The 23,780-nt window shown below is 35.3% G+C and overlaps 1 protein-coding gene across 15 annotated transcripts in view; it reads right to left on the bottom strand.

Annotated features, from left to right (window-relative positions):
- Positions 1 to 23,780, bottom strand: part of SLTM (SAFB like transcription modulator) — an 81,026-nt gene that overhangs the window by 55,847 nt on the left and 1,399 nt on the right. For 5 of the 15 annotated variants that reach the window (XM_058737558.1, XM_058737560.1, XM_058737555.1 and 2 more), the window contains exons 3-6: positions 12,045 to 12,130; positions 9,079 to 9,276; positions 8,148 to 8,195; positions 170 to 197 (exon numbers count right to left, since the gene is read on the bottom strand). In XM_058737558.1, the coding sequence (XP_058593541.1) occupies positions 170 to 197; positions 8,148 to 8,195; positions 9,079 to 9,276; positions 12,045 to 12,130 (360 nt within the window). The remainder of the gene's footprint in view (positions 1 to 169; positions 198 to 8,147; positions 8,196 to 9,078; positions 9,277 to 12,044; positions 12,131 to 23,780) is intronic. The other 10 variants (XM_058737565.1, XM_058737568.1, XM_058737570.1 and 7 more) reach the window with 5 other exon arrangements.

The following is a 23,780-nucleotide window of genomic DNA, read 5'->3' as shown; positions in this document are numbered from 1 at the left end:
CAATTGAAAAATGAAATCAAGATGCTAACTTAATTCACTAAATTGATAAATTTGAAAATAAAGTCATTTCAAAAATAAGATTTCAAATAAGGAAGGTTTTTGTTCTCACATAATTTACTATTTTTCTAAATGTCAGCAATTTTTAAACTCTACTTGGCATCAAACATACCTTTCTCATTTTCTTCTTCCTCACCATCCTGAAATTCAAAGAATAATCAAATGTAAAATGAATTCACTTAAAACTAGATTTTAGTAATAGCATAAAATCAGTCAAGTTAAACTGGTATATAATTTAGTAACATTAATTAGGGACACCTATCACTAGCATATATAGGATCTTCCAATCAGAACCAGAGGCCAGTTAATGTGGCACATGTCTGGTATATACGGTTTCAGACAAAACAGGTAAATCTATCAATAATCAGATCATCAATAAACTGTATTAGTTTCAGTATTCAAAACTAGTTTATATAAATCTGAATCTTACTCACATCAAGCAGGTGCCAAAGGACTGACCTGATTATCTTATGTGACTCCATTCAAAAGCACTTTTAGGGCATACTATTCAAAAGTAGTACCGGAAAGTATGAATTGAAGACACGCACTTTCAAGGGCTTAAATGCATATTAATAAAACAAACAAACAAAAACTCTTTCCAGGTATCTCAGAACTCAAAGGGAAGACTACAAGAGCAGTTATCTTCAAATTACTCATTCCTCTGATCTGTTAAAAATTAATTCACAGCAGCCACATACACCCTGGAGGCCAACTACTTTTAAAAAGGTGTTTGCACACTAGGTAATCAAAAGAGTAACTCACACTTTTTAAAAAATATGACTGATTTTAATTTTAAAATATGTATCTCCTCACCTAATCTAAAATTAAGCATGTACTAGCCTGAAAACAGGAATACTGCAAGGGGATTTTCCCTTTACCAAGCAAATAGTGCAAAAACCACTGAAGTAGTCATAATCACACCAAGATAAAACCAACATTTTCCCATTAAAGATCTTAACAAATAACGAAATATACATTTAATCTCAGTAAAGGAAAAAAAAAGTCAAGGGATGTTTTAACTTATAACTTTTAAAATAAAAGCTGAGTAGAGGCACCTGGGGGGCTCAGTCGGTTAAGCGTCTGACTTCAGTTCAGGCCATGATCGGACAGTTCACGAGTTTGAGCCCTGTATCAGGCTCTGTGCTGACAGCTCAGAGCCTGGAGCCTGCTTTGGAATCTTTGTCTCCCTCTTTCTCTGCCCCTCCCCCACTCTATTACTCTATTTCTCTCTCTCAATCTCTCTCTTTCTCTCACAAATAAATTAACATTTAAAAAATAATAAAAAAAATAAAGTAAAAGCTGAGTAGAAGTAGATCCTTTTTGGTCACAGTGGTATGAAGCTACCACATACAAAGCCTTAGAGTAGTGGTTCTCAAACTTTGAGTCTGTATCAGAATCTCCTGGAAGGCTAATTAAAACAGTTTGCTAAGCACCAACCCAGAGTTTCTAATTCAGGTCTGGAAGCAGGGCTTGAGAATCTGCATCTCTAACAGGCTTCCAGGTGATGCTGATGCTGTTGTCCAGGGACCACACTTTAAGAACTACTGCCTTAGAGTGACAGCCCAGTAGTGAAAAAAGACTTAAACTGAACTGTGAATAAAACTTTAACTGGCATATTTATTTATAACACAATTTTAGATTCACAGAAAAGTGTGCGTTCTTTAAAAATGTCAAATATTTTACCATATGCTCAAACTTACAACTGGCAGCAACCATATTTCTAAGAAATCATTTTAACGGATTTTTTGACTTTAAGCTAACATGTAAGTGCCCCAGTTAGGAAATGCCCAATTGTTTTACACACTAAAGTGTATGAAGGAAACTACAAACACTGAAACAACTAAGCCACAAGCTTAGGAAGTAAAAGAGTCCTGAACAAGTAGGTTATTTATTCATGGCAAAGTGAATCTTATTATCACTTAAGTCTGCGACATTATGCTCTGATAACTCTATTGTTGCTCTGGACCACAATGCTGAACCAGAATTTAGTTTCAATCATTATGTTTCTAATCTGCAACATTTGGAAAGGAAAGAGAAATGCTTTCACTTGGGTGGCATGACAGGCAATGGCAGCAAGGAAAGGATGGGTGAGACCAGAATTGGTGATTTATCTTTCTCTTTTAGTTTAGTAATTTGTCTTGGGGGAATAAATATATTGGAATATCTTTAACTTTTAATTGGAAGCAGAACAAATTAACTTAAAGAATGCAACTTGCCTCTCCTTTATCTACCAACAGCAACACCACTTTCCAGTTATTCTTTTAGACATGCGATACTGACAGGTTTAAGAAAAAAATGGCCAAATTATCTCCTGTTTTAAACAGTAAAAAAATTTTAATTTTTAAATTAAAAAAAAAAATTAAGTATTGTGTGTTTTGTAAGAAACAAAATCCTGGGGCTCCTGTGTGGCTCAGTTGGTTAAGCGTCCAACTTTGGCTCAGGTCATGATCTCAGTCTGTAAGTTCGAGCCCTGCGTTAGGCTCTGTGCATGGATTCTGTGTCTCCCTCTCTCTGCCCCTCCCCTCCCATGCTCTCTCTCTCCAAAATAAATAAACATTAAAAAATATTTTTTAAAAAATGCTTTCTGCTGTAGTTCCACTAGTTACAAATGTTATTTCTAGGTGCTAAAATAACTGGTAAGGTTTGCCTTACTTTGCTGAAGAGCTTTCAGATATTTATCCTAATTATTCAACATGTCTTCTGAAGGGTCTTATAATGTTAGTTTCTCAAATTAAAGGTAACACTAGCTTTACCACATATGCTTCAATGCCCCTAGAAGAGTCGGACCCGGCTTCTAGAAAATAAAACCAACTACTACACAGGTGAAGCACAAAAACAACTAGGGTTAGTAGAAAAGATGAGCCACGTATCAGTGCAGGTTTCACTGCGCAGTATGTGCAGTAAACAAAGTTCTGCTAAAGTCAAACCAAAAGCCCTAAATAAGCCTAAAAATCTTTATAATACGGAAACAAACCAAGAAATACAATGGGAGATTTTTCCTGTCTAAATGATACATAGGATATGCATTTTCTCTGAAAACAATTTTCCTCCACCGAAAACAGATTGTTTTCAGAATGAGAAATATAATAAGTAACAACAGTGTAAAGCATCCTTCCATATTAAACACTTTTTGAGCTTCTCTTGGAAAAAAAGTAACATTTCACATATGAAAATTAAGCAAATGCTCTGTAAGGTAGGTACTCATGTTGTTTATCCTTATAGCAGGATCTACAACCCTTAGTCAAATGCCAAAATTCATATACAAAGCTACATTCTCCCCACCCCCCCTCTCTCTCCTTTCCCCTAGGTTAATCTTGCGATACATGTAACATGTGCTATGTCAGAAGACCGCTTCTAGAAAGCCTCCTTTCCCTGACTTGTATGTAAATACTATATTCAGCCTGATTTTAAAATAAACCTTCAAAATAACCTTAGGCCACCAACTGTCTGCTATCTATCTGGCAATATGCTAAAGATCACAGAAAACACAAAACACCTGGCATGTGATAAGCATTCAATAAATATTTATTGAGTGAATTTACTGAATAATTGTGGTATAAGACACTACTATTTTCAGGTGAAGGGAATGAACTAACTGTTCATTTCCATGTACATAACAGGCTTAGCTACAGCCCTGTGTGAGTATAATGGAATTCAGAAAACAAGATTTACTAGTGTGCAGTGATTTAGTGAAAAGAATTCTAAACCAGGCATCATAACACCTGGATATTTATCCTATCGTTGTCAACGAAACAGTTTCACTCGTGTTATCCATGTAGGTGAATTTTACCCATAAAATAAGGGATAACATATGACCTAAATAAATATAAACATCTGAGTAAGATAATGGATGTAAAAAATTCTCTGTAAACAATAAAGTACTACATAAAAGATATTAGGGAAAGTTTTAGGGAGCAGATACAGATAAATCTGGCTTTAGGGGTACACAGAATTCATATGACAAAAAAAGGGTATCAAATTAGTGAAATATTAAGAGCAAAGGCAAACAGAAAAAGGAATATACATGGTGTGATTACCAAAGACTGAAGAGACTGAGATTAGAGGAAATTTTGAAGAATTACAGAATTAGCAAATATAAACATTTTTGAGAAAAATTCCCCAAAATTCTTAAGTAAAACGAGTATCTTCAAGCTAGTAAACAAGATCACAACCAGAATGCACATATGCTAAGTGTCAGGATCTATAATTAATCCTAACATCAATGCAGCAGGTAGGAATTAATGTTCACTTTACAGACTTAGAAACTAAGAGAATCCACCCAAAGTCAAAATATTATTAGCAACTAAAAGAAGCAGAATTTGAACCACATTCTTGGCTAACACCTAAAGGCCAAACATTTAAAGTAAGTAAGCCTGAAAACTGGCTTTAAATAAATACATTCCTATACAAATATACTGCCCATTTGCTTGTATCTTTAGGAACAAATAATAGAAGAATGTAACAGGAATTTAAAAGTTTGCCATCAAGGGAATGAGTGGAGGGGACTTTTTTGGTGTGGATGTGAGTTCTACGCCCAATGTGGGGCTTGCACTTATGACCCTGAGATCAAGGTTCACATGCTCTACCAAATAAGCCAGCCAGGCACCCCAGAAGGGACTTTTCTGAATGTACTTTTCTCGTAGCTTTGATTTTGAAAGCACATAAATATTGTAAATAATTATAAAATTAAATTTCCTAGTTTGAATTATAGACTCACAAAAAGTTACAGATTCAAGTTTTTTAAAAAGCACACCTTAATTATTGAAAATAAAATGAAACAAGTCAACCTAAATATGTATGAGTTGGTGATATAATCCTATAGAGCAGAACTCGTCCAAAATACTATAGTCTGTTCACTCCTAGAAGGGTACGTCCTTAGGACAGATATACTGGGGAGAAGTTATTTTCACTAATCTTTTTGGTAATAGTGTTGATATTAAGTTTCTAAGACTATTTTATGTGTACCATAAGACAAAGGAAATGATTAACTTGCAAGTATCCCTGTGGCCTCAAAATTTATTTAACTTGAAAGCAAAAACAAACCAAAAAACCACACACATTCCCTAGCACTGTACACTGGAAGAAAAGACCTAGAAGACATGAAAACCCAGCGGCAATGAACTACATCCCTACCACCGAGACTATTTTCTTGAAAACCATTTACCACTATAAAGGGAAAAAATGGCTAATTAGGTCTAGAGCAGAAAAAGGAACATCATAACATACCAGAAAGCAAGGAAGCAATCAAAGACTACTAGGACCATGTTGAAATGAAGAGGTTCTCACAAGCTACAGATACAGATGGGACAGTTTGAACACTGAACAAGGATAACTACAATGGGCTGAAATACATCAAATATACTTAAATCCATGAGTTCAAAATGAAACTAAGGGAGAAAAAAAGGAAAAATAACAAGCTCATTAGTCAGTGATAAACCAGCTCATTATTCTCAAAACTGGTAAATAAAAGGAAAAGAAATGAGGCATAAGTATATACGCTGGCTTTCCTTTGTCAATGGTACCACTGGATAACCAAACAGTATGAGATATTTCTATTTCTCGGAACATCCTAGCTGATCAGTAAGAAGAAATGATAGAATTAGAATATACTACTTGATCAAAGGGGTGTGGATCATCAATGATCGGTAGCATCACCAAAAAGTTAAAGCCAGACATGACATGCATCCAAATGGAAGAACACTGTTTCTGCAGGAGTTGGGTGTGTTGGGGTGGGGTGCCCTGAATTGGACAGCAAGTCTCTAGATCCTATAACCGACTTACCAATTTACAGAGAATACAGTAAACAAAGACACATGTTGAACGACTCCACAGAAATGTAATCAGCAAAATCTAGACTTTGGAAAGCCTATCACAGGGGTTGGCAAAAAAGAGGCTAGATACCTCTTTTTATAAATATTTTTACTGAAACAGCCATGTCAGTTCATTTACCTATGGTCTACAGCTGCTTTCACACAACAATGGCAGAGCTGAATAGGTGTAACACAGACCATATGGCCCACAAAGGCTAAAATATTTTCTACCTACTCCCTTAAGAAAAACTTTGCCAACCCTTGCTCTACAGAATATACAACTTAATTTCTTCAACAAATAAACTGAAGGAAAAAAGATGGAGGGAAAAAAACCTATAAACTAAAAGAGATTTAATAAACATTTCAATCAATCACAGTAGGTACATCTTATTTACATCTGATTCAAACAAAACCTGTGAAAATAAGAAAAAAAGCAAAAACTTATGCACAATTGAACATTTGAATACTAAGTGTACATGTAGGGAGATTAAAAATCTTATATTAGGAGTGATATTGTAAAAAAGTAAGTTCTCTTTTAGAGATACATAATGAAAAATTTAAAATGTCCAGGATTTGTCTGAATAATGCAGAAAAGGAAAAGTGAAAGGAGGTACAAATGAAACAAGACTACCCATGAGTTGTAACGGCTAAAGCTGGGTGATGGTTACACTCTATGTAGTATTACTTAATGCACACAGTAAAACAACACGTTCAGAAGCATTAGATCACAATGAAACATAGAAACATTTTTATATATTGCTAAATGTTTCACTCTACATTATTCACAAAGAGAAAAAAGGTCATTTTAAATTGGAAAGAAAACTTCTCTGAAGACGTACCTTCCCTATCTTTTGATACAGTAAAGCCCTTGATGAGGAGTAAGTGTTCACTCATCATCAGGATAGAAGGGAAGCATGGCCATCTCCAGGCCATAAAGATTTGTGAAAATTTTTAAAAAGGCATCCATTCCTTAAGGTACTTTAATCTGTTAAATTTTTATAACAAATATGTAATCTATGATGTGAATGGGGACCTTAGAAATGATCTCTTCACACAGCTCACAATCTACACAACTCTAGGAGTGGGCCTTGGAGCAAATTAACAAGCTAGTTGCTAAGGAGTATGAGGAGCTCAACTCTACCTTTTTGCAAATTAGTTAATCTAGAAAACGTATTGCCCTAATCTGAGAGTTAATATTCCTCACCTATTCTTTATCACTCAGAAATTAACTTAGTTGGAGACAGTATGGGGGACAAATCTACAGACATGCATAGTCCTATCATTTCCTTCCTGAATATTCCAAATTATCAGACACATTTCTCCCAGAAATGCAGTTTCTCCCCCCACTGCAATAAACGCAGAAAGCCAAAATACAGCCTCACCAGCATTTGTGGTTCAACATCATTTCAAAGGCAATAGAGCTGCAGGAAAGAAGGTGTGACCAGAGGCAATCAGCTAAGCAGTCCACAAGTATGAGCTCCACTTACATACTCTTCTGGCAAATATTACGGTAAGGAAATAACAGTCTCGATCCCTATTTTTTCTTAATCTAGTAAAGAGAGGAAACTCCTATCTCTATTTCAAAGCATACTATTTAAAGAAGGTAGATGAAAAAGGGGTTCTTGAGTACAGATGAGGAAAAAACAAAGGATAAGTTAAAAAGGAAACATTGTAGCAACTGAGCGGTATGTGTTTATAGCCCCTGTAAGTCACGCTTTAAAATATGCACTATCTATATCACATATACCAAAAACAACACGACACACAATAGAAGAGTGGTCATTTTCCACACACACATACACACACACATACCCTGAGTAAATTTCTAGAACAGAGACTTTTATTATTTTTATACTATGCCCATTCTAGGTGTGTTAAATTAACAAAATCTTAATTAAAGCTTTAATAAGGGTATTAGTACTTTTAAATGATTCACTTCATAGCAAATTGCCAGAAAAAAAAAAAAATCAAGGAGAGGTAGACTTCTCAAAAGACTGGTAACCAGAGGTTTTTCAGTTTGTTTCTTTTTTTTTTAACAGAAAGGATGGACTATTTTTATTTTTATTCTGAAAATGGTAAGAACCTTGTTATAATATCTTCCAATTACCTTTGTGGCAACAGAAATTTCAGCTGCCAATTTTAAGTATTTTGTATATACCAGTACTTAAACTGAATTTAAAGCAGTTTTATGAATTAGAGAATTATGAAGTCAAAATAAGATTCCTTTTCCAAGCCCTTCCACCCACAATATCATATTCATAGGACTAAATGTAAACTTACTTGGGCTGTTAGAAAGGTATCATCTTCACCTTCTTGAGCTTCAATTTCCTAAGTAAAAGGGTATACAATAGCTTTGCTTTACAAAATATCTGGGTAACATGAGAATGCTTTTATGCTATACCCAACTATCACTTGCCTTGTATTCTGCACAGTGTCTATGATACCGTCGGTACTAAGTCAATGCTTAATAATTCAGACTACACTTTTTGTTCCAACATAAAAATAGTCACACTGATAGAGGATTACAAAAATCTCTTGAGCCCTTCATTTATTTGGCGAAGTAGAATGGAAGTATTCTAAGCATGAATATTAACAGTACTGACTCCTTAATCCATTGGTTTTAAGACACACTAACATACTTCAAAACAAGACAAATGGTCTATTTCAATTAAATACTTTTAAAATTATATGCCTTTAAATTAAACTTGAAGTAATTACCCACCATTCATAACCAAAGAAATGCAAATTAATCCTTTGTATCTACTAAAATAGCAAAAGAAAAAATAGCTACCATCCAGTACTGTTGGCAAGATCAGAGTGAACTGGTACACTCATCCATAATGGGGTAGAAAACAACTTATGTGTAAATGTCCAAATTAAGGGAGTGGCTATTTGACACACAGAAATTAATCTAGTAAGTTACAGTATAGCACACGCATTATGAAATTATGGTATGTTATATGAAAACATCATGTAGAATAAATAGCAACTAAAGGCATGATAACTACTATATAAAAATATATACAAATGTGGAAGACAAGCAAAAATTTAAAAGGTCATCTTAGGTGGTAGGATTTTGGGTGGTTTATAAATAACTTCAAAATGATATTTTTGAAAATTCTGAAACTTCCACATTGAACTAGAAAAAATACTTTTTATTATTTATTACTTAATTTATCCGTGTCACATTTTTAAAAAACTGGCTAAAGACCTGACTTTCGATGTCCTCTTTTTCTATATCTTCTATTGCTTCTGCCTCTATTAATTCATGAGCTCTCTGGTTCTCTTCTGCAGAAAGTAACTCCTTGGAATGCACATTTTCTTCTTCATTTTCACCAAATTCTTCAGAGTCCTTTAGCTCGTCATTTCCATCTTGTTCATGTGCCTCTTGATTCTCCAATTCACAGTCCTTTTAATGGTAAGAAAATTTGGTACAACTAGAGGCAAAGTAGTGTAGGCTATCCACCAAACCTTTTTGGTAATTTACGTGTCTACATGTTTTAAATTTTACCATACTTTGACTTTATTCCCAAAGTCAAAGTTCAATCATTTTACCTTACTAAATTACTGTGTCTTTAAAAAGAGGGGGTCAAAGCCCAAAGTTACTGAACCATGCATCTAACTCCCCAAATCTCTCACACTGAGGTACACACTAACTGGATTGCTACTGGAGATGCTTTCAAGTTCCAGTTATTTAATATTTACCAAGTCACATCCCAGGAGTTGTCCTAGAAGATATGACTTCACAGAAATGACTTGATTTCTCCATATGCCAGTTTGATTTAACTTCAAAGACCCTGCAAGTCTTACATATTGTAACAAAATTTATTTCTAATTTATAATAAGGCACCCCAACTGCTACATTCTGCTTTTGAAAAATGCAAATAATTAAATGTATTTATTCTGAAATATATCACTGTGCCACAATCCCAGATAGGCAAGGGAACACAGGTTGGGGTTGTCTCTGTTAAGGAATTCTGTTTGACCTTCAAAGTTTATGGATTCACAATAATTCAATAGAAACAAAGAAAAGTAGCAATCTAGTTAGTTTCCTCTTTAATTGCAGAGAAAGGGTTGAAAGCAATGAACACCCTTCCCCTTTTCCTATTCTTATGGTAACTATAACAGGTTTAAGAAAAGGCTTCTGGGTTAGAAGGGGAAAAGTGCAGTGGCATGACTATCAATCACTCAGAGCTGAACTGCAGTGAGGAAATAGAAATTTCTGAGGGAGATGGGCAAAGAAAAGCAATATGATTGTATTAGAATGTGGAGTGATTGGGAGCAGGATGTTTCTGGGGCAGTAGGTTTCACCAACCTCACAACCTATGAGTGAGGAACATTGGAGACTGAAAATGGGAGTAGATGATTATGTAACAGGGGTAAAGACAAGAAAAGAAAAGAAAAAAGAAAAGAAATGAGAAGAGAAAAAGAGAAAAGAAAAGAGAAGAGAAGAGAAGAGAAAAGAAAAAAGAAAAAAGAGAATCGACTAAGGGAAATCACCCAGGGGACTTTATTTATTCTGAAATGCCAACGTGGACCATTCTCTTCACTTGTAAATGAAAGCAATTACTCTATTATTCATGTCTAGACAATAGGTAATACTTACTTACCACTACTGTATAAATTCTAAAATTTACCAATTCTAAGAAATAAGCATATTCACTTTATTTCAATCGAATACATCATATATGCCGTTACTTCCAAAGTGAAAAAAGAAGTACAAAGAAGGAACTGAAGATTTATTTAAATAGGACTTTTTTTTTAAGCTCTTCTGTTCTTCTAGACATTATGACCAGGTTCACTTAATAACAACACAAAGCTATCCTTTGCAGCACATGAGACAATACTATTATGCTGAATGGACATATCTATCTCCTAACAGTTCAAACAAATGTGAGATTTTTGTGAACTGAAGAGCTGAAACAGAGATATTTGAAAATTAAAAAGGTTTTTACTAAAACACAATGTTTTTCCAGGTTATGGATAGTTTTTACTCAGTCATACACGCACTAGTGAAGATACCTGGAGAAAATAAGAACAAAGAAACCTAAAGGAAGATGTATCACAAGAATAACAGAATACAGAGACTGGAGAGTTCTGAAAGGCTCAAACAAAAGCTAGTTACAGGCATGCAATCATCAATTTTAATGGCTCCTTGGGCAAGTATTTCCTAAAATTATCTGATTTCAAAGTTAAATCCTCACCATGAATTTCTTTCTCTCTGCATACCCTCAAAGTGCAAGGTGCAAAGTGTAGGGCATGTGGTATACTCTGTGGTCTGTGTGTCCCTGTAACGTGGGGAGGGGAGAGAGCTAAGCAGCAGGAAGAGATGGCCAGGTGAATGGACACAAGCTAACTTCACGGTAGAGCACACAGACATCCAGAGATGTTATGACCATATGGACTAACTACACAGAGAACAGAATATATGGCAGTATAAACATACATAATTTAAGAGGAATTATGGTCATTAAATAATTCCTACAAATGCCACACTACTTAAGACCTAATGATGAGTAAGGAGCAGATCACATTAGTAAACACACACACACACACACACACACACACACACACACACACCAAGAAAAAAAAAAAACAACCCTGTGATTAAAAATAACTTAGTACACAGAACTGCCACAACTCCAGCTAAAACTATAGACATTATTTTTCTGATTGGTCAGTTTTGAAATACATTAATTTTTAGCCAAAAGAAACTTGCTTATTTATCTTTAAAAGGCAAAACAAATTTCTTAATTTGATCTTTCCTAAGTAGCAACACATCAGCAATCTTCTCTCCATTTTAAGGACTACTTTAAGCTAGTTTGTATATTTTATACAGAAGCTAAATGCAATGGGAAGGTGAAAAATAAATTATCAATACCTTCATTGCAGCACTTTGTCCAGGAACTAACATATCAATTATCCTGTAGCTGTTCCTCTGGCATCTATGTTTGATTTCTACTTAAAGACCTGGACAAAAATTATTTTTAGCCCTATGTCTCATTCAACTAAAGACAGTTATTGTATTTTTCAACTATGATGAGATTGACAATACTACATAGGTCTCTATCTTTATTTTACCTACATACAGCTATTATTCAAGTAAACTGCATGAATTCATCATGCAAAGTACTACACTCAAAACAAACATCTTAACCTGAGTAATTAACACTTTACCTTGACAAAAGCATCATCTTCCACAGAAGCATCTCCACTCAACTCATCTGCTTCCTGTTTTTTACCTGCGAAAGAAGGAAAATGGGCTAACAACCAGTATTTTATTACTTTAAGAGCAAAAAACATTTGGAAAAGTTTACCCCACAGTATCACTCTCTACTCCCAAATCATCGACCAAACTAATGCGACCTGCTTATAAACCACCTGCTCATAGCTGTCCCAAACAAAAAAGCTTTGAGAATGTCATGCTGTTTCACAAAAACAAACTGCACAAATAATCCTAACATGAACTCTTCATCTTAACTGACTTGATATATGTAATACACTTTCCTTTATGCCACTCAAACTCTCCTCTTCAATTCTCCCATTAAGTAGCAGCACCCTTCAACGGTGTTGTGTCTATCACCAGACATCTGATAGTTAAGTTCAAGGCTCATGTCCCCACAAAGCCATCCCTAGTGCTATTCTTCAACAAGCTTTCTCTGCAATAAAATACTCATACTTTAATCTACACCTTACACTCCATCAGTTGATAAAATATGCCTGGTACTCTCAAATACATCTTACTTCACCATTACAGAAAGGAAATTCCTTAAGTACAGGGACTGCTTTTATGCTTGTTTTGTATTTTTCCAAAGGCCTAAATATAAACCAAATATTAAGGCAAGGAGAAACTCCTTCAGACTGAAAACTGCTAATAGCTTCCAGAGAGACTACAGGTCTCCTCCACCCAACTCGCATCTTCAAACTTTACAAACCAGTTGTTGGAACTTTAAAAATGTTTTCCACATTTAAAGAAATACATATTTTCCCCCAAGCCAATGCCAGAAGTTCACATTTTCAGGTTGCTCCATAAAAACCTACTAACACATGCATCAGAAATAGTGTAAAAAACACAACTGCTGGAACTGTAATATTTAAATTTTTTAAAAATGCATTTATTTTGAAATGTGAATGGATGTTCTTTCCTGAGGTCAACTAATCAACTTTTCCCTTTGCCTAAAACAGGGACTACCATGTACCTATCTTAAGCTTCTGTGACCCCCAGGGTAGAGGGTTAGGGGTAAGGTAGCTGTAAAAAAAGTCAGTGTACCTCCCTTTCCCTAGTCTCCTCAACAGCCCCTATCTTCCATGTACTTCCAATACGAAACCCTCTCCTCAAAGGAGTGATAAAAAAGCAACAAGATTCTGATCCTTCCAGGTATGTGGCAAACAGTATTAAGAGTGGAGGTTTGGGGCGCCTGGGTGGCTCAGTCGGTTGAACGTCCGACTTCAGCTCGGGTCACGATCTCACGTTCCGTGAGTTCGAGCCCAGCGTTGGGCTCTGGGCTGATGGCTCAGAGCCTGGAGCCTGCTTCTGATTCTGTGTCTCCCTCTCTCTCTGCCCCTCCCCCGTTCATGCTCTGTCTCTCTCTGTCTCAAAAATAAATAAACGTTAAAAAAAAAATTAAAAAAAAAAAAAAAAAGAGTGGAGGTTTGGGGGCGCCTGAGTGGATCAGTCGGTTGAGTGGCCGACCTCAGCTCGGGTCATGAGCAGGCGGTCATGAGACTTTGAGCCCCGCTTTGGGCTCTGTGCTGACAGCTTGGAGCCTGGAGCCTGCTTTGGATTCTGTGTCTCCCCCTCTCTGCCCCTCCCCTACTCGTGCTCTGTCTCGCTCTGTCTCTGAAAAATAAAATAAAATGTCAAAAAAAATTTTTTTTGAAGAGTGGAGGTTTGTTTTTGTGCTTCTAACCCACTGAGGTAAAAGAGGGCTAAGAGGGCTTGTCCCAGTCTCTTAAGGACTTGTGTGACTCAAAAGACAAAGTGTGAAGCTTGTGTGCCATTCACTTCCTATTTGCAATGTTGGTGTTTGTATTTTAGGGAAAATAGAAATTAGACGTTACTACAAGGGAAGCACCTGGGTGGCTCGGTCAGTGACTCCTGATTTCGGTTCAGGTTATGAACAATGTGAGCGTAGAGTTTCAGGCATGGAGCCTGCTTGGGATTCTCTCTCCCTCTGCCTCTGCCTCTCCCCCAGTCACATGTATGCATGCTCGCTCTCTCTCTCAATAAACATTTAAAAAAATGGAAGTTACTACAAAGGACAAGTAACAAAGTCTGCTAGTCAGAAAGCATCTATTAATATATTTTTTTAAAAAAATGAGTGAAGATGTTCCTCCCATGGAAAAGAAAATGGTATGAGGTGAGAAAGAGCTCACTACATTCCATCACATCTTGATAAAGTTCCACAGTACAAAAACCTTGAAGATGCTTCTTTTGGGGAAAAAAAAGCTTTTTAAAAATAGAGGACCACAAAACACACCACCAAGTAATCTACAGAGCAGAGCTTTGGGGGGAACTCCTTCAGAACATTTGCAAACAGTATTTACTCCTTATGATTATAACCTGCTTTACAATTTACAAAGCATGTGGGGGAAAAAAAGTTCAATTGATTTTTCTAAGCACCGTATGGTGCATGGGGCAGGTAATCACAATATTATGAAAGAGAAAACGAGCCTGAGAGGTTAAGTAGCTTGCCCAAAGCTGGTAAATAGCACTGTCAGAACTGGATGCCAAGGCTTCTCATTTCCAGTCCTAAATTCTTTCCACTATATCTTACTATGACCTACTTAAAAGACATTATCCTAGTAAGGAGTGGTTAATTAACTCAGTTTGAAGATACCATCTTTAAAACGGCAGCCTTCAGCATTATGACAAACTACATATGCTTTGCACATTCTGTGGTGAATTTCACTTGCTTTAGTTTACTTAAAGGAAAACCAAATTACACCACAGCAACAAAAATAACACCAGCAGTCACTATCCCTGCTTATGTGGCTTCCATGGTCCAGGTACCAGGATAAATGTTTTGTATACATGAATGTATTTATTTATCATCATAACTACTCTGAAACTATTATCCCCATTCTATAAAAGAGGAAACTATTGCTGAAAAATTAATCAGATTACAAAGCTAGTGAAGGTAGTGCTTCAATTTAAACCTAGGCCTATATTCCCACTTCTCAAAACCCATTCCCACTTCTCAAAACCCACAAAGCCATTAGATCTTTGAGTAGCTACAAATGTGCCTATCGTTAATACTATTATCTCTTGTCTTATAAAGAGAGGCTCCCAAAGCCACATCTATAAAATGTTTAAGTGTAAGTCTACTGTATCACGTTAAAATGCCGCATGACAAATAGGCAACAAGAAGCAGAGGTACACAAAAGGGCCCAACTTTGCTACCCCGTACTGTTTTAAACAGATCTATCACATGAAAGCACTAGAAATTTAATGTATCAGCTTGTAAACATAAAACCACAAGGACAAGATTTTCAAACATACAGTGATAAAACCGTAGCAATAATTTGATAGATACACGGTGTTTAAGAAAACTGAAATTTTACCATTTTGGGAAACTGACCTTTAAATTCTTAGACAATATAAGAAAATTCTGGTTGGTGTCTCACAGATGAGCTGACATCATTTTTGTTCTGTATATTTAGAATGAACAAACTTTATATAAGGACACCTTTGATAATTCCAAAATTTTTAAAAAAACATGAAATTTTACACTCTAGCTTTTGAGTGATTTCATAATTCGTAACTTTGGGCTTACTTTACACATGTTGAATTAGAAACTATACAGTAATTTCTTCCTTACTGAAAAAAGTATCATCCTTTCCTCATATAAAATATAACTCACATTTTAATAAGCTCTGATGATCATCATCCAGCCCAGAACCTAGTACAATGTTATATAATGAGCAGATGTGCTACCTGACTGATAATGGAGTGAATCATACAGTGGATGTAACAAGGTCTGGATTGCTATTCAGCTCTCACGGGGACAAAAGGTAAGAGGTGGCAGGCCAGTCAAACTAGAAACATGTGCAAACCCATCCTGTCAGTAAGGCCTATAAATTCGCAACTTCAATGATGCTACAAAGTACCTCTATGAATTCCTAACTTAGGTCACAGATGAGAAGTAACTTAAAAGAAAAACCAAATCCTCCTCAAACTCCAATAAACAACATCACTTTTGGCACTTTTTTGTACAGTCAGTAACCATATATAGCTCTCTCATTTAAGCCTGTGCTATCAAAACTCCTACAGCAAGTTAATCAACTAATCTTTAATCCTTCAAGGATTCAGGCACGTGCCACAGAAATGGGAACTGGTGCAAAGGAAAGTAGTATGACCAGGATGAGAGCTAACTTAAAGTTTAATGTTACTGAAGCCTAATATTTTTTTTAAGATTTTATTTTTAAGCAATCTCTACACACAATGTAGCGCTGGAACTCACAACGCCAAGATCAAGAGTCCCACACTCCACTGACTGAACCAACCAGGTGCCCGTTTAAAATTAAAAAAAAAAAAAAAAAAAAAAAAAAAAAAATTAAGTAAGCTCTACATCCAACGTAGGGCTCGAACTCACAACTCCAAGATCAAAAGTCTCATGCTCTACAGACTGAGACAGCCAGTCACCCCTGAAACCTAAGTTTAATGCTTTGAGGAACTAAACTAGAAAATTAGTTGAGCAGTAAAGATAGTCTGAATATCAAAATACAAATAGAAGTAAAATTAATTTATCACATCTTAAATTATCCATAATAGTAACACATGGCTATTTTTGGAATTAGAGAATTTCATATAAAAACACTGCAATATTCTTCGTGTGATTTTAGGGTCTAGGGTAAAATGGCAAAGTAAAAATGTTTACACCAAAGGAAGATGACGCTAGAAACAGCTCTTTATTTATGCAACATAAATGTTTATAGGTCCACAGATCTTAAATTTTATAATTAAGGATAATTCAGAATTTTCAGATTTTAGAAGAGTACAATGTATATATATACATATATATGTATATATATAATTTATTAATCTAAATTTCCCAGTGGCTTCTGGAACAGGGTCTCCCAACCACAGAAATATTTGTGCAATGAAATAAAATACATGCACATTCATGCCAAATAAGATAAATCAAGACTATAAATAAATCAAGGCCTTAAACAGCTTCACTTTTGCCACCAAACTTAAGAAAAAACCCCAATTTTTAGAACTTTTGTATTTCAGAATTATGAATAAAGGATTCTGGGTCATAAATTGGCTTTCTCCTCCAAAGGCAAAATGGTCATATAAGGATTTGCAATTCTCCTTTTCAAGTTCAGAAACACCTCCAAAAACAAAAACAAAAAACTCCACACAATAAGTAGGTTTAAAGTAATTTTGCCAAAAACTTTGTGACTTGAGCAACTCTTCCCTATAAACATTTACAAAATATAAAATGTAGAAATGGTTAGTCATAAAATTGCGATTTAAGAGGGGAGGAAATCAGAATATAAGCCAAACTGAACATGAATGTTTCCAGCAACACCCTGTCCCCAATCACATGCAATATTTAAAAATAATCAGACTATGCTTTGTGTTAATTGTTTGCATACAATTGCATACAATGTTTTAACATCTCTTCTATTAGACTAATATTTTAGTAATAAAACTTTTCTAAAAGACCTAATAGCAGCCATTCAATAGGTCATTTTTTATATATTTTTTAATCTGCAGATAATTATTCATTATAAATCCAGAAAACACCAAAAGTATGTTATTTATTTTTTTAATGTTTTTTTTTAAGTTTTTTTTTTTTTTTAACGTTTATTCATTTTTGAGAGGCAGAGAGAGACAGAGCATGAGCAGGGGAGGGGCAGAGAGAGAGGGAGACACAGAATCCAAAGCAGGCTCCAGGCTCTGAGCCATCAGCACAGCGCCCGACGCGGGGCTCGAACTCACAGTGTGTGAGATCATGACCTGAGCCGAAGTCGAACGCTCAACCGACTGAGCCACCCAGGTGCCCCATTGTTTATTTATTTTTGAGAGAGAGCACATATACACCCACAAACGGGGGAGGGGTAGGGAGAGGGAGGCAAAGAATCCAAAGCAGGCTCCAGGCTCTGAGCTGTCAGAACAGAGCCCGACGTGGGGCTTGAACTCACAAACTGTGAGATCATGAACTGAGCCAAAGTCGGAAGCTTAACCAAATGAGCCAGCCAGGTGCCCCCAAATATATAGTTTAAAAAATTTGTCAACTTTGTCATCCATAGATAACTAAACTATAAACAAAGACACACATACAAAATGCACACGCGCACACATGAGATTTTAATCTAAAAGGCAGCAAAAATGTAACTCAATCTTTAATGGGTTACTTATCTATTCTACCAATAAAAATAAAATACTCCTGGCTAACTCTAAGTCCTGCTGTCAGAATCAAATAAAATGGTATGGAGTTTTTTGGAAAATGTAAAGTACACAAAACTGCCAAACAGAAAGAGGTAAAGGAGAATGGTGCCAAGCTTCAAGCTCTAGTCTAGATCAGTCAGCCATTCTTAACTCTGTGTGAGAATCACCTGGGGAACTTTTAGAAAATAATGAAGCCTATGCCCCCAACAGAGCAGCCAAAACCAAATCTCTGAGGAGGCAGGAGCCTGGTATCTGTATTTTTAAAAACTCAAAATGACTCTAACATAGTTCCTAGGACGACTGAGCATAAATAAGCAGCTACGTAGAATGAAAAGAATGTACGAGGAAGACTACTGTTTTCAGGTTCTCCAGACTAGAGAAAATTTCAATTTTATCTGCCTTTAACAAAACACCATGTATGATGTGAGCCTATTTTAGTTGTTGAAAAAAAAATCCGTAAACATAAATCTATGAGTACATGTACACACACACCTTAGATAAACAAGTAACACCTGTGATAGTTTCAGGGTGGTGGAATTATAGGCAATTTTCACTTTTTAGTACTTCTCCAGATTACTCAATTTTTTTAAATGAACATTACTTCACTTTAATAATCAGGAAAACAATACTGTAAAGCTATATTGCAAACTACTATTCCAGGGTACCAGATCTGCCATAGATGGCTAACTTAGGCTGTGGAATTCAGGATGAGAACGGTTAACTCCTAGAAATGCACAACCTTGAGGCCCTTTTATAGATATATACATGAGAACTATAGTAGAGTCAATTAAATAAACCCATGAATTCTACCCTTACACCCTAAATCATTGTTCAACCTGTTCGTTAAAGTCATTTCGGACGCTACCAACTAGTAATAAATATTTTTTTCCCCTAGTTCCTGGACAACTAATACTTTATTTTCATGAAAGAGGAGTTCACAAAAAAGGAGTTAAAGTCTGAAGCCCTCTGCCCCTAATTTAGAATGCCTAGAAGAGGACTAACTTGGGAGAAACACACTGTCTTAAAGAACTAGAAAATTCTACCTACCTTGATACACACCATGTTTGACACAATAAAACAGCTGGAAAAAGTACACAAGTGCTTTGATGATAAACATAATCCACCATATAAACTGCATAAGACAAAATGCAAGTTCTAATGGCGGAGGTAAAAGGTCTGACTTGCGGATGCAAAAATGACATACACAACTTCTAAGCCTGGACAATATTCTAGCAAAAGTTATGAGGAGTTCCAACAGAGCAACAAAGTGGTAAGGAATAAAAGGCTGTTGCAATGATTCATGTGTTCTAAGAGTAAGTACACTTTACATGTCAGTGCTTAAGGGGGAGCCACCACTGCCACTGGGAAAGGTACCTCTCGAAGGGAACACACTATTAATCTCTGACATACACGCTTCCAACAAAGAAACAGACAATTAAAGTAAGTACCAAAATAAGCATTTCTAAAAGCAGTTTAAAAAGCCATCATATGGCTGTCAGTATTCATCCAACAAATATTTTCTGAGTATCTATTATATGCCTAGCATTATGATAGGTATACAGAGACTATGTAAATGAAGACTATGTCCTTACCCTCAGAAAGTTTCTAGCCTAGTGGGTATCCAAAAGGCTATCCTTTTGACAATCCTGTCCCCAAAGCCCTTGTCAATGCCACAGTTCTGATTAGTTTCCTTAACACCCAACAAACTAAGTTTAAAAAAAAAAAAAAAAGGCAAGAATTAAAGTACATTAGAATACTGTATTATATAAATATAGTTTATGCAGTTTACTATATCCTTATCAGACATAAATTTCAGAAAGCTTTACACAGTAAACATGTAACTAACTTCATTGTCTGTGGTATTTTCCACACAAAATTAGGCATCAGGTGTTTGGATAAACCTATAACCCAAAATTATACTTGTCTCTACAGGAGGAAAAAGAATCAGATTTCACGTAATAGTTTGAACCTTTACTAAGTCTACACGTATTGCAAGTGTGTTTCATCATAAGTACTGCGTTATATATAATTCGTCTGAATACTACACTGATTAACCACATAAAATAACTTCTGCTACAGTTCAGAGGTGACTCTAAGGGTTGCAAATCAAAAGGATGCGACATGCCATTGTTAAGTAAAGCAAAAGAAACCTTAAAACTATAATCTCTAAAACAAGTTAATGAAGAGTTAGCACTACCTGTTTAACTGCTTTCTTAACACACACCCAAATAATAGGACAATAAATTTCCCCGGTAAAGCTTTCTTCTATGTTACTTACTAAAAAGTTCATAGCAAAGAGAGCTGTATGTAAAAACACTCAGAAGGGAGAATTAGTATAAGCTACAAACTGTTTCCCCATATTAACTGCATGCAAACAGATTTTATAAATATTAGAACCAACTATAACATTATCAAAATTTATTACAAGCTTATGCTTGCAATAACTACGTTTTTTAAATACTCTAAAATACAGTTAAGAATACAGATCCCTCTTCCTCTGTCTAAACACAAACATTTAAAAAAAATTTTTTTAACTTATTCATTTAAAAACATTTTTGTTAACATTTATTATTGAGAGAGAGAGAGAGACAGACAGAGAGAGACAGAGCATGGGAGGGGCAGAGAGAGGGGGAGACACAGAACCTGAAGCAAGCTCCAGGCTCTGAGCTGTCAGCACAGAGCCGATGCGGGGCTCGAACTCCCAAACTGTGAGATCATAACCTGAGCCGAAGCCGGACGCTCAACAGACTGAGCCATCCAGGCGCCCGGTCATTTATTCATTTTTGAGAAACAGAGACAGAGCATGAGTGGGAGATGGGCAGAAAGAGAGGGAGACACAGAATCTAAAGCAGGCTCCAGGCTCTGAGCTGTCAGCACAGAGACCGATGCGGGGCTCGAACTCATGATCCGTGAGACCATGACCAGAGCCAAAGTCGAACGTTTGAGCCACCCAGGTGCCCCTAAGCAGAAACATTATAACATACAAAATTTTTTTAAAGAAATAGCGACCCTGCATTTATAACAATAAGCTTAATATTTCACATAATTTTCCAGGTCCATTAAGCTTAATCTCTTGCTTTCTTAACAACATCATTTGAACTTTTATTTGCTACCTTAAGATGATCATAAGAAATATTTTTTTTCCCTGACAAGCTATTATATGCTGTATCTTGCTGATGTCTACATGACTACCTCTGAATAATCCCTTCGTTTTCCTTTTCTAATAATCTGTTCTAAAGAATATTTACAATGATTGAGCACCTATGAGCTCTACTCTTCCTTCCTTATACATCTATTTTAATTGAACAGAAAGCATTTTTCTTCTGGCTCCTGGCTATATATAATCATTAAATTTCAGAACTCAAAGAACCTTACAGATGATCTAGTAAAAATTCCAATTTAAAAAAAAAAAAAAAGGAAACAGATCACTGAAGGAAAGGTAGTGTGACCAAAATGAAGTTATTTTCAAGCTAGATATTTTTAAGTGAAATATGATTTGGAAAAAAGAACTTAATGCAGTAATTCAGCAATTAGACTGAAAAAATGGCACCACATTAAAACACTTTAATTTCTCAAGTTCTTGGTTTTAAAATTGTTATTGATATTTTTAAGTTTCCAAATTTAAATTTCAATTTTTAAAATATTATGTTTAAACTTAATTTAAAATTTAAAATAATCTTATTTATAGGCATCTTTCATTTAATTGCACATTGATTCAAACCAGGTTCTTAGTTTGGGATTTACATTATGTCTTTGTAATTCATAGAATTTTTAGTACAATTATAAATGGAATTTAAGGAAATAAGAGCTATTTATCATGCATGTTCTAGAATGAGTCCCATTAAGTACTCAGTAGTAGCCTGCTACAGACAAAAGATTAAATGTTACAACTTCTAACTAAAGACCACAAGACACCTGCACAACAGTGTTATGGAAAAATTAAAGTTCAAGTATCCTAATAATCCACATAAAGGAAAAAAAATGAATTGATCATATGTACACATACACGCTGTATATAGAAAAAAGAAAAACTTAAAATTTTATACTTCTGAAATTATTTCTAAGGGTTAGATGAATGAAATTCCTAATAACTGAAAAAGAGATACACAGAGAAATTAAAAATAGGTGAGAATGAACAAATCAGATGCAGTTTACTTCAGATGTTAAAATCGATAATCAGCTTGAATAATCTGGAACTATGATTAATACATGGCATCTGTTAAACTATCACAAGGTGCTAAATAAATGACATGAATCAAAATCACTATAAGATATATGGTTAATTCCTGATAAACTTATTTCCAAAATTTTTATCCTTCATTTTGAAATAGCCGCTGGTTTGTCAGCATACGCTCCTCAGCACAAGTTTCTCTAAACACAGGGAAATGTATCTCTCAAAGTGATACACTGTGTCAGTTACATTAAAAGCCACAGATCTTCAAGATAACTGTGTTATTCCTCTAAACTCCATTTCCACCTGTCATTCCCATCCTACCCAGGAAATACTCCTTAGCCTTTATCAATTTCCTTTGGCACAAAAGGGGAACTCTTGCAAACATATGAAGACTCAAATAGTGAGATGGCGTCAAGATCTATCCAGTCCTAGTACCTACAGATTGCTTAAGATCAAATGTTAAATTATTTCACTCTAGTTACAGTCAATCTGGTTCAAGGCAGATAGAGTGGTATTTGGATCACTTAAAGCAATAAGGAAAGTGAGATTTTTAAAAATTCTGCAGCTATCCATGACATCTCTACATGGAGCTTGTAAATAGGTACCTGGATCCAGATATCCACATCATGTCCACCCTCTACCACTATCCTTATGGGAGGGTGGGAGAAATTTGTAATTATTCAAATGAAGATTTCAATTACCAGAATATTTTTAAAACACCTAAGTCCCATTTATATCATCAAAGTGTTAATATAAAACCACTTTTTACCTATTCATTAAATCATATCCTGGAAATATATTGTAGCCTAATTTAAAAGTTATAAAATTAAAATCTTTAACATATCCCTATAATTTAAAACTTTTTTTAAAGCTAATTAATCATGGATTTTTTCCCTACCTTGTTAGTATGATTGGTGAGGTCTTTTTGAATTTCACTGAAAATCAGAAATGTATAATAGCATAAATGGAAATTAAGTTCACCATGTCAAACAAAATACTAAACATAAAGGTTATAAAATTTTAATATATTAGAGAAAACAGCAGGAGTCAAGGTGAAAGATTTGGAAGGAATTCCATCAATACTCTGCCAATTGTGGGGCAAGGTAGACATGTATTAAACTGCATTTTATTCTTCAGGTCTTCACACTATGAAGGAAGAAACATTATGAAACTTGACTTTGTAATTTTTTGGAAGCAATAAAGAACTGGTCTCACTTTCAGGTCAGCTTCAGCCAAATCTTAAGGGCTACAAGTTACCCAGAGCCTGGCAACAGTAACTTTTCTTCCTTGACCCAAGAAGGCAGAGTGCCAGAGGGAAATAGCAAAGAGTAGCACTATA

This window comes from Neofelis nebulosa, chromosome 7, assembly GCF_028018385.1.
Source record: "Neofelis nebulosa isolate mNeoNeb1 chromosome 7, mNeoNeb1.pri, whole genome shotgun sequence".
Classification (NCBI taxonomy): domain Eukaryota; kingdom Metazoa; phylum Chordata; class Mammalia; order Carnivora; family Felidae; genus Neofelis; species Neofelis nebulosa.
Note: the sequence above shows the minus strand (reverse complement) of the source record. Positions and strands in the feature narration are given on the sequence as shown.